Source organism: Aphis gossypii, chromosome 2, assembly GCF_020184175.1.
Source record: "Aphis gossypii isolate Hap1 chromosome 2, ASM2018417v2, whole genome shotgun sequence".
Lineage (NCBI taxonomy): Eukaryota > Metazoa > Arthropoda > Insecta > Hemiptera > Aphididae > Aphis > Aphis gossypii.
Window position 1 is genome coordinate 28,126,270 of NC_065531.1, and position 13,521 is coordinate 28,139,790.

The following is a 13,521-nucleotide window of genomic DNA, read 5'->3' on the forward strand; positions in this document are numbered from 1 at the left end:
AAGTTTTTATCTTTTTAAAATTTATAAAAAAAATTGAGCTTAAAACTCTCATAACTTGCTTCGTAATCAAACTTCTGAGATGCACTGAATAATAATAATCTTATCTTTAAATTTTATAATAGGGCAATTCACTCTAATTTTAAAAATAACATAGTAAAATGGATTATTACAAACGTAAATTTTTCAATGCTATAATATATTTGTACAAGTTGTACAACGAAGATTACACATAAGTCTTAAGAGAATGCCAGCGCACTATTTGAATTTTCCTTCTGCTCTGAATTATGATAGTCTGATCCGGTATTTAAATTTAAAAACGTTAGTACATCGCGGGAATATCGAAACATCGTAGAAAACCGACTTACGAACCGGACTTTAACTCGAAAATAGATAAATATCTTTGGTACATATTTAGTTTGACTAATAAATAACGACAGCACAATATTACAATGAACAAGAGCACGAGACAAATAATATGGAGACATTGGAGACGTATAGTAGCTATAATAATTAAATAATAATAATAATAATAATAATACGATTACAGCCGTATCCCGTGCGGGCGGCCGGCTACAGGCTGCTGTGCGATGTGTCGCCCCGCCGCCATCGTAGTTGTAGTAGTCGTCGTCGTCGTCGTCGCCGCCGCCGCCGCCGCCGCCGTCGTCGGTAAGGTTCGGCTCGCGACGTACGTAATAAAACCGTACGAACAGTCCGGTTCACACTCGACAACCCGCCGCCGACGCCCGTCGCCCATCGCCCGATCAGTCGTTATCTTGGACCAGTCTTGTACGCATCTAGTCCGCCTGTGCTCCGATTCTACCCGTCAACGATTACTGCACAGTAATACAGTAATAGTATTAATAACCGTCGGTCACGGGCGTGCATAAACGAACGATAACCGATACACTCGTCGTCGACAAAAGTTTCGCCCAGTTCCATTCCGACAACCCGTAAATTCTCCACCGAAAATGGCCAACAACAGAGCCACCAAGTCTGGTTTCGCCGCCGAAGCGCAACGCAAAGTGAGTAGTCGCTAACTTAATAATTTTTTATTTTTTTTTGTATTTTTATACATCTCTAATTATTACTATCGGCTCCACTCGTTTGCCGGTATATTATAATAATTTTTATATTCCACTATGATTTTGCGTTCTGCGAGCAGAAGACCGCACGACGTGTAATTCCGTGTCGATGGTTCACGGAGCGTTTAATCACTATATTGAGTGTCGACCTTATACAGCGTAAGCTACAACGTAATGCAGCTGCTATATTATAATATAAACGTTAATTTTAGATAACCGCTGTGCATTTAGAAGCACCTGTTCGATTCCGACAAGTGCATTCCATTACATAATACATCGTACCCATAATAATAATAATATTATGATGCGGTGTTTGATGATGGATAATGTCGAAATGATGATTAACCGTACTGTAACGTCTGTAACAACCTCGGCGACCACCGTTTGAATCGTTTAATATGCAAATGAATTCCATAACTTTCGAGTCTGCATCACTTGCGATTTTCGTGTAAAACAAATTCGCAAAAACACAGGTTGCAACACTGCAGTGTTATAGCCTTTAAAGTTTAAGACAATTTGGGTTTATGTACATTGTACACATTATCGTATTATGATCTCTACAGGACTGCAGCTCTAGACGCTCTAGTGCAATACGTTAAAGGACATATTATGTCCTGAATATATATATAAATATATACTGTAAAAATGACTACAGGATATCGTGTCTCGTGTTCAACGGAACCCCATTCCTGCTGGTGCAATTGATCGTTATTTTACCAACAAAATCTATTATTGTAAATCACAACCAAGGTTGGTAGATAGTCAAGTTTTATTTCAACAGTGTAACAAAAGAATGCACAACGGTATGACGAATTTTTTGTTTTCCAACCAATACCGAATTCCAAGGTTCCAAATTCGTCGGTACGATATAGATAATTGTTAAATATGTGTATATATATTATACATATAAATAATAAATATATTATGTTAGCATCCACGGTAGATCATTTGATAATAAATATTATTGTTTACACCACTGGCAAGAGCAGGTCATACGAATATCTCTCCCTCTTTCCCACTCACTGCAAGCGCCTGTGGGTTGTGCACGAAAAAAAAAGTTTCAAATTATATAGGTCAAACGCACCTAAAACTCAAAGTCCGGGCAAATCCAATTAATTAAATGTGTTTACATACTATCGTTGTGGATAAATTGGCTTGCGTATACACTACATTTTTTATTTTTATTTTGTTGACCATTGCATATTTTTAATTGTAAACGATGACGAAAAATAATATTCCGCGAAATAACATAGTATACATATTATATAGATAATATATCGAATTCAATAAATGTATACATATATTAAATAACATACACACAACGTATTATATAGTTATGTTGTTTTTAGATTACGGAATTGTTTGTCGTAAATTCGTAACTCGTAAATAAACATTGCGGTAACCCGATAATCGAACGGAATCCAATTAAATTAATTATTTAGCATCATCCTATATATACCTATATGTATACCTAGTTACAGTGAAAATAGAACTTAACACTGTAGTTTTTCCATTGGTTCTAAATTCTAATCACATTATTTTCATTTAATATATTAGATAATATATCATTTTCGTAAAGCCCGTACATTAAGTATAATAATAAATACATAATACTACCTAACCTGTACATTATAAGCAATTCAAGACACGCACTTTTTAAGAATATCTTTATTATTAGTAATTACTAATCAATCAGTAATTAGGTACATTCCTGATGTTATGATGTGTTTTAATGGTGGTGACGAAGTGACGAATAAAAATTTGATGAGACGAAAATTCCTGTGCGCGAATAGTCGTTAAGTTAATTGATTCTACTCGTTCATTTGTGATACACGTACTGAGAAGCGTGATTTACAACTATAGATATATCTAACAAGAAACTTTGGTTCAAAAAACGAAAACATTTTTTAGCGGATCTCTGTGTAGCTAGACTATTATATGCACATGATATGTACCTACATAATAGCATATAGGTCGAGATATAGGTACACTACTTTAATTGGTACTTTTCCAAACTGTCAATATTCGCTATAATTTTATAATTTAATGGTTATTACTCATTATGATATAAGTATTATAACTAGGGCTTATATGCAATATAAATCTATGAAATATACAAATGCATATCATAAATATGCGAAAAACATGGAAAATATTTTTATGACTAAGTATTATACTATTTATTTATATTAAATTATTATTGTGTGACGAGTACTAGCATGAGGTAATAAAAACGATTTCAAATTTTCGAATGAAAAACCTACGGTTATCTCGAAACCTAGTTTTGTCATTAGAAAAATTCCTTTCCACGTCACAAAATACAATTGGGGCCATATTTAAAACGAGATAAATCTTAAACTGGTTGTTCCTCATCTATAGTCATATTCTGTTACCTCACCAGTCACTGTTGGTTATACAATTGATTTTTTTAATATAGAATATTTACGGTTTTTTGACAAGAAATTCGTAAGTTTGATTCTATAGAGCAATATATCCTTGATCCTCCTTTTTATAACCAATAGAATATAGTACCTACCTAATTTTCGATTTTTCTAGTTTTGTTGTAGTTTCTAATCACTGAAAGTATGTTGTAATAAAGCTGAGCTCATACTCACTCTTTATTATGATATATATTATTACGTGTTTTCGATACGCTTTGCTTCGTTTTGGTCTAAAGCGTTAATAATACATTTTGATATTTATACCATAGTAATTTACTGCTTTAACCTCAACGAGTTAATATTAGTTGTGGAGGTAAACTTAAATTGGGATACATTTTTTCGAAAGTATTTATTCGTGAAGGTACTTTAAAAAATATCTTTTTAGTATATGAAATTAATCGATCGACATTTCGATATTTTTATTTTATGACTTCGGAAATTGTTTAAGTCTATGACTATATAGTATATATTAGCTTAAAAGACTTTATTTCATAAAATTACTTATCGTGAACGAAAAGCAATTTTTACTTTTATAATTAAAATTGTAAAGTATATAACATTTATGAAATTATCCAGAAATATGCAAATTATGAGCATTTTTAATCAAATATATAAAAAATATGTTGACTATAAAATCTACACATTACAAAACTAACATTTTTAACCAAAATTATTCTAGATGAATTACAAAAGAATATACATTTACATATAAATCCGGGCCTTAGTTTATAACTTATTAGTCATTATTCATTTCATTGTACCTACATTTATATTTTATTATTATTATTATTACTATTCGCTTGCATTGGATTACGTAATTTTCTTTTTATAAGCTCCGACATTAACCCATGAATACAAATTAATAATATTACACTATTTAAATACGGTTTGTTTAAATGCCTATCCAATATTTACTGTATGACAATATTCTATACAATATAATATTACACTGTATTGGTAGACAGTAGTATTTACTATTTATAGCATATTATGTACCTTCTAACAGATGACTAACATACCTTGCCGTCGCCGATAAAATGTCGGTTAAAATACGTCTTTTCAAATAATTCCACTGCACCTACACTCACATAATATTGTGCTTGTAGCCAAGACCGAACCGGTTTTTCCTTCCAACACAAAGATAACGCTTCTTTTTAGAATAACTCCTCAGCAGTCTTGACATACCGAAGTTAAAAAGTCACTGCGTAGGTGTAATTTACATCTCTACATATTTGCCCCGTCTCACGTTTATCGTCATGGTTGTACCTAATTGCTCTATACATAATACACGTAATGGAGATATAAATAGTAATAATAATAATATATGAAATTATGATCGTAATTTTTGTCTCGGTCGATTACATTTTTAAAAGTTAAATATAAGTATTGCAAATTGTAATCGTGTACCGTGTGAGGCAATTTTCGTTAACACTTAAAACCAAACGGCTGTATTCAATTTCGATACATGACGCATGCGTACGTCGTCATACCGTTAAGCATTTCATGTGAAAAATAATGTTTTTATTATTAAGTGTTTTTTTTTTTTAGATAAACCTGTAAACTATAATCATAGGTATTAGTGTATTACTAATACATATTGTTATATCCGGAATGTCTAAAATTTAACCATAATTATAATCATTAAATGCATTATCTTAACAATTTTCAGAGCGTATGATTTATTTTTCTTCTAAATTATTAGTGTGGAAATTAATATGTTTTAGTTGGGGTTTCGATTTTGTAGCAAAATTTTAATTTATGCAATTTAATGGATGCATTTTACACTAACTATTCAGCTTGAGCAAGAATTAATGTTTTGTGTATAGACTTTAAGACTAATATCTGTGATATTAGTTAATATGTAGGTAATGACTAATAATATATACCTATTTTTGATCTACATTCTACATAATATATAATTCATTCTAATCTATAATGAACAAACAATTACCATAAAGATTTTATTCTAATATTTTTTTCTACATTAATTATTACACGAGTTATTTCTAATATCAGATTCTAGAAATGTTATCATTGAACAGTCTTATAGGTAACTAGGTAAATTACTATCAAGAAATAATATTTATATAAACACATATAATTAAACTATGCGATATAGTTCTTTTTGCAATTCCTTATTTAGCTGAATATTGTTAAATTATAATAACCAATTATCTGTGATGAAGGGGTTTTTTTTTTGACGAAATCCTTGATTCCCGTACATGTATTGTACAAACAGATGGCCTCCCGTATCAATCGATGATTCATCTTTGTGTTTCTTCTATATATGGCCGTGTCGCTTTTTCAAATAAGATACCGTATATGGCCAATGTGGGTCGATTGGTTTTTGCCCGTTCGCATTTCCATCTCGATATCTATCACGTGTTGTATGTATATAATATATATAGGTCAATAGATTTTTGAAAACTAAATGCCTGGAATTTGGAATTGTGTGGCTACATGTATATTTACAATCTATACGAACAAAGTATAATAAGTAAGTGCGGTGACATTAAAATAACATCTTAATTACAGAATAGGAAGGTTCCCAGCAGTGCCACCTGACAAGAAATTAGGTCTTTTTTTTATTTATTTACATATTAATATATATTATTAATGAATGTCGAGCAATTTAAAAGGGGTAATAGCCCTCAGTAGATTGATTGTGGTAACGATTTGGTACAGTAAGTGACGATTAGAAATATGATTTTTAAGTAGTTGTTAGGTACGTCTTAAAAATTATATTATCAAATGTCTACATTATCAGTGATAGCACTTGGTACCTTTAATAATTATGTATATTGAATTATAATATTAGAAGTAATAAATTTAAAACACCAACCAATTATTTGTGTATAAACACTTCATTCGCTTTACTTATAAACTAAACTTATTGTTGTTATAATTTTTTATTATTATAAAATATAAAATATTTAAATATTTGTTAAAAGTTCTATTAAATTTGAAATAAAAATAAAAATCTTCAATCTTCATAGTTATAATATCCTTTTATATTGTAGCATATTATAAATTGATTAATTAATCGTGTCAAATTGATGTAGACAATTATAATTAATAACATTATAGTGTTGTTAATTGTTATTTTAGATTATAATATATCTAAGTATTAAATGTTTGAATAACTATTTTTTAAATGTCCATTGTTGTGTACTCACGATTTCGCATATAAATGTTCGTAGATATACGTGCTTCCTTCTTAAACCTTGATGACTAGAAATTTAAAAAATAAACAGTAGGAACGAGTTTTCGTTGGCTGATTTTAACGATGACATCAGCAACTAATTATTCCACGTTCAGCACATTCTCGAGAAATGTATTGGTACTTGAATATAAAGTATATTGTCCATTGGTCGGAGGTAAAAGGAATAAGTATAAACAAAATACTTAATATCTATATATTAATCGTTATAGTACTATACAAAAATGTTTCAAACAATAATGATATGGAGATAAACCTATTAATTGTTTAAATTTTCAAATGAATCATTAATTATTTATTTATTCAGCTGTTTAAAATAGTGAAACAAATATTAAATTTATTTAACAAAAATATCATTAATTTGAACTATGTCTATTGGCTATTTTACTTTTTTGCATACTTTTAGTATTTATTTGTATCATGGTTTTTTTTTATGATTCAAAAATCAAAACAGTTTGATTGAGTGTTTTCAAACTAAAAATATCATCTAAATTCTAAGTGATTATTTAAAAGAAATTTTAACAAATATATAAATAATTTATTAGATATAATATGTTGAAAAAAATATAATTTCCATAGGAAATACTACTAAACAAAATATCTATAAACGAAAATATAACATAATTTTTATAGTTTATTATGTTAAAATAACAGTATTATGAAATATATGTATATTTGTTTGTACTATTTACAATAGCTTACAGAAATGATATAGGAAATAGATCAAGAATTCATTAAACAGTTATATATATTGTGTTATATGTCGATTTCATAATAACATATCGCTGTTGTAAAATATATTAAATATTATCATAAATTATTATTTACATACGATTATATTATGTTATTTCAGTTATTGGTAACTACCGTCAGTCGTTAATATATTTTAATAAATAATATAAAAATATATTAATCAGATATTAATGTATAATTTTCCATTTTATTTGGTACATAAGCTGTGTGGACATATACCTATTATATCGGAAATTCTGAACCATTTACCAATATACTTGTATGCTATAATATTATACTATTATACAGGATGGTTTTTTTAAAAATATAAGATAAACACAACTTTGAAAGTTATAAGCATTTAGCCAATAAAAAATAATAGGTATATTTTTAATTTATACTTTTTTAAATTATTTTTTTCAGCGTTTCGGTATCTAATAATTTAATATTTAAATTTGTTTATAATCGGACTAGTAGTCCAACACTTGACGTAGTTCATAAGTGATTATTTCAATCCACTTTGTTCATATAACCCAGCGGTTCCCAAACTACGATGAGTGCCTCCCTTGGGACTTGAGAGGCGTAAGCACTTAATAGGGGAGTCGCGATGTAAATATTGGTATTGTACCTATACAGTACACATTATAAGGACTGATATATTATAGTACGATACACTATAAGGACTAATTTAATACTATACACTAATAAAAATGTTATTTCATTTATTCGAGGGATACACGATTAATGTTTTGTAATTGTTTTTTAAGGGGGGATGTTTGAACAAAAACAGTTTAGAAACCAGTAACCACTGATTTAACTATAAATTATATATTTTAAATACTTATAAGTTGAGTTACCAATCATAATTAACTATGGGTTTGAAGTTAAATTTTTATGCATTGAAATATTATGAAACATATTCTGCTTTGTAATATAAAATTAATGATATTTGTCATAATTCCAAAAAGTTTAAAAAATGATAATTATAATAAATAGTAAAAAAAAATTATAGTTTTCTAAATAAATAACGAATGTATGTGTATCATATTATTGAGTTTATAATTTATTTTGTGGATGAAATTATTTTAACAAGATAATAACTTGATTGAAAGGTCAATTTAGTAGACAATTTTTATATTCTTAGTTGGTATTAACTTATCAGTGAAAAACAATGGAAAAAATGTAAATCATTTAAAATACATTTAATATTTTGTTCAATGACTCGATAAATAACCTTTAAAACATTTGTATTTATTTTTTTTTTATAGATCAATAGCAAATATAGCGAAGAGCTAGCACAAGAATGCTTAGAGTGGGTGAGCAGCGTCACTGGTTTGCCATTGAACACATCTGGCGATCCGGACAACTTTTTTGAAGTTCTTAAGGACGGACAAGTATTGTGCCAGTGAGTCATATTCTACGTGTAATAAATGAAACAATTACTTTCGAACTGATAAAATATATCCTTGAATTGTTCATGAAGATCTTTCGTCACTTTCATATCGTTGTACTTAACATTAATCATTAATTTTTATTGTATGTATCTACCTATTATTTACATAATATATATAACGAGTATATATATATTTATAAAATAATGTATACTATAATATACATTTTTATTACTCCCGATTATGGAATACTCCCGTTTTATTTTATTTTATTCTTAATAGAACATTATTTATTTATTATTACTTTGCCTTTTATGTATAACTTCCATGGAAGTGGTTTGTCTAATTATTTTTATTTTTCGTAGATTGGTAAACACTCTTATTCCTGGATCCGTTAAGAAAGTGAACACTAGTACAATGGCTTTTAAGTGTATGGAAAATATCAATAACTTTTTGGCTGTTGCTGTATCCATTGGCGTACCTTCTCAAGAAACCTTTCAATCTGTAGATTTATGGGAACGCCAAAACTTGAACTCTGTGGTGATTTGTTTGCAGTCATTGGGTAGAAAGGTAAAGCTGAAAATTGTTTTTTTTATTATTAATTCATTTACATTTACAAAATATACTGAAATAAAAATATGCCGTTTATGTATAATTTGTATATTTGTGTAGGCTGGTCAATTCGGTGCTCCAAGTATTGGACCGAAAGAAGCAGAGAAAAACATTCGCAACTTTAGCGAAGATAAACTTAAAGCCGGCCAAACTATCATCAGTCTTCAATATGGATCCAACAAGGGAGCAAATCAAAGTGGACTCAATTTTGGAAACACAAGACATATGTAAAGGCTCGTCTTATCTTCCACGATGTTCCATGCCCAAATTTATATGCAAAACTGAAGCCGAATTCCCAAATATTCTCAGATCTTATATACAGCTATAGCAAGTATACCTATACATTCCAGCGTAACATTTTAAACCTCCTACCATGTCATAACCATTCCATAATACCAGTATTATTACGTATTTACGTAGGTGTAACTTAATTATTGTATTTTACACAAACATTATACAATTTCACTTTGGGCATAAACTATTTTCTGTTATAATACGCGTTACAATTTTGAAAACAATATGATGATGATGAAACGAATTTCTGCGTTGAAGATAATTTGGAAATTTTCGTTTTTTTTTTTTTTTTAATAATTATTATACTATATAAATTAACAAGTTCATTATTTTTATTTATTTATTTCTTGGTACATAGTTAAAATATTTATTTTGTTTAAAATATTATACCCATGTAAGGTTTATGCATTTATTCGAACATTTTTAATACTCGAATGATCTATATAATTAAGTTATTAAATTAACATTGAATAAAAGAAATATTATTTATTTTAATGATGTGTTTTTGCTTTGTTGTATTATTCCAGTCTATGAAATATAGATGCGTTTTTATTATCTACAATTCTAAATACATGTTTATTCTGTATAATATAATATTATACTGTGTGCAGTAATTGGACGTACGGTAAGTTATAGTAACGAATGCTTTATGATTATCAATTTTCCCTATTAAATGATCGAATGATTTTAATGCTTTAATTATAATATTTTATGTATAAAGGTATAATTGGCAAGGAAATCATAAATCATTATCTGTTGACTCTTGTTATGTGTTTAAACGATCATACGATTATACAAAGTATACTTGCATAAAATTATTAATTTGATGTGTATAACTGTATTAATTTTGAATAACACCCGCCCCTTTTGAAATTCCTAGCTACGCGCCTGGACGTACTATGATGGATGACAATTATTTTTAACTGTTGTCTCGTAGAGGCCTAAAGATTCTGAAAAGTGTTCAATGGTAATAAATTCCTATTCTATATGTTAGTAGAGTATAATATGTTAAATGTGGTATTTTTGTACCATTCAACTTTCAGTTGAATAAATATGTTGTATTAAATGAATTAAAAAACATATTTATATAGGTAATTCATATAATTTGGTATTTAGATTCTACGCGGAGCGATGAATGTATTGATTTTACAATGATTAAATAACGATGTTGATTATGTTTTTGTATTTCAAAAATACTTTTCGTGGGAAGTTGAAACTTGAGTATAATATTATATTTTATACGTAGGTACAATGACATTTTCAAATGTAATGTTTTCGGAAAAGAATGTCTGTTTATGTTTAAGGCTTTAAGCTGCATTGGCTATTTATATTTTATAACGCCTTTTTTATTACTTACTAATATTATTATACATTTTTTTTTAAATAATATAAACATCATACAATATTCTTGGTAACGACAGACCATTTTCGCTCTGAATCACTTTCGAATGTTATGATTAATTACGGAATTCAAATTTAACACTTTCTTTATAGTGAATTATATTTTAATGATGTGGTAGTCATGGTACACTCATCTATACCTATTAGGTGAACACCTAGTTATTGCAAAATAGAGCGTTTATATATTTAACTCCTTTTTTCTTTTCATTTAAAATCGACGACTTAGGAATTTGTTTTGCCATCGCTACTCTGCTTATATTACTATATTACTTATTTTAACCAAAAATTTGCACCATAAATAGTTGACCTTCCAAATAACGAGTGGAAGATCTCAATTTTTAAACGCGCGTGGGTCCATTTGGTTGCCTTCAACCCACATTTAACCTAACTGTCCTAAATATTTAGTATGTTGAGATACGTTTTGCTATAGATAACCATCCTGGTATCTCTTACTCTCATTTCCTGGGCCCTTTATGGTTTTATGGCTATAAAACTTATCTACTTTATTGTAATACTATTTTTAGTTATGAATATAATTACTCGTAAGTATCCAATTATAGTAATATAATAGTATATTAAATAGTATATATTAAGCACTATACTGCTGTATTACTATTTTATTATTTATTTTTTATATACATACTATGTATACCTATATACTACTACCAATACCTATATAGATACATGTATTATAAATTCGATTTTTGCACAACTATATTTTAGAACCTATAAATTTTTGCTGTTTCCTTATTCGTAATATTCAGTTAAACGCTTATATTATACCTATAACCATTTTTTTTATATAGGAAATGCCCTTTAATACAGAAACATAATAATAGATTTTAGTGTGCTAAATCTATCTAAATTTCTTTGAAGATTAATTTCATCATCCTGATTTTAAATAATTGAATATAATTTAGTGTTGTCAGTGAATTTTAACTCTGAGAAATCACAAACAGATTTTGGTAAATTATTTATGTATAGGTATAAAATACTTACCCTGTTAATATAACTGTATAAGTAAGTATCGCAAAATCGTTAAGATCATTTATTTTCGAACTTTAAATTATTATTTTTATCAATTATGGAGTTATAAATTAGGCACCTACTCGCCAAAATAATAATATGATCATATATTATATTCTATATCTTGATTTATTATACTTATATCATCAATATTTCAAATAAAATTCTCATTCTTATGATAAATATCACGTTTTTACTGCAGTAAAAAAAGAAATATTCATGAATACTTTTCAAAGCTATTAAAAACAAAAACTAAGCAGTTCTCAAAAAACTAAATATTGAAAATGGTAGTTTATAAATTAGATGTAAGTATATACCTAAAATATAAATATTAAATTTCAATAAATCATTTGATGTTATATTAATATAATGTTCCCTTTTAATACGGTATTTTAATTTAAGAAATAGAAAATCATATCACCTTTTATACCATATCGGCAAATGTACGCCTACAATAATTCAATTTTGAAATATGTGAACGTTATAAAATACTCTAGTATAGGTTTTAATAAGTAAATAACACGTATACCTATAATAATTAATACAACAGTTGACATATTTATCGTTAGAAATATTTAAGTTGTTAAGTATACTAGACCTTGCGTTAGTTTTAAAAAACGTTTTTCTTGTTATTCATGTTTTACCATAATTCTCTTTACAGTTCGTAACGATAATAATGATAATTTATAATATATACATATAACTTATTAATAAATCTCATTGATGTTGTGTGTACAAAAATAAAGTAAAGTGCTCAAGCACTCTAATTAAATCATCACCATACAAGTCTAACGAGTAAACACTTCACGTTTCGGAATTATACTTAAAATCTTGACAAAAATAAATGCTTTAAGATAGGTACAACCCTGCAGGTCTGTCATCCTAAGATCGGTCATTAAAATATACCAAAACATTTTTTTTCTATATTATTTGAACATAACTAGTAAATATTTCGATATGCAAATCCTTCAAATATTATAATATAATATATAGATATACTGAATTATCCATCAACCATGTACTCGCCCAGTTTTTCTTTTCAATAATGGAGTTAATTAAAATCTAATTTTAAAGATTTTAAAATATATTAAATTTAAAGATCAAATGTTCAAATTCTTAAGATAATTTAGTTTTCAGATTTATATTACTTAAGGAGTGTCTTGAAGAAATACATAATACAAACTTTTTTTTGTACATGATAACTCTACTGTAAATTATTCTGCTGATAATTTTATCAAAATATGCCAAAATCAAATTTAAAACTAGTAGTTTTTGAGTTATTAACCTTGTATATTATTGATAATAAATACATGACGGGTTTG

The 13,521-nt window shown here is 27.8% G+C and overlaps 1 protein-coding gene across 1 annotated transcript; it reads left to right on the forward strand.

The window, feature by feature from the left end:
• The first annotated feature begins 708 nt into the window (after nt 1-708).
• LOC114130803 (myophilin) lies at nt 709-10,267 on the forward strand. Its single transcript, XM_027995866.2, has 4 exons — nt 709-1,022; nt 8,744-8,880; nt 9,232-9,436; nt 9,539-10,267. Exons 1-4 carry the CDS (start codon nt 969-971, stop codon nt 9,707-9,709), a joined length of 567 nt encoding a protein of 188 aa, XP_027851667.1. The 5' UTR covers nt 709-968; the 3' UTR covers nt 9,710-10,267.
• Nucleotides 10,268-13,521: the final 3,254 nt, after the last annotated feature.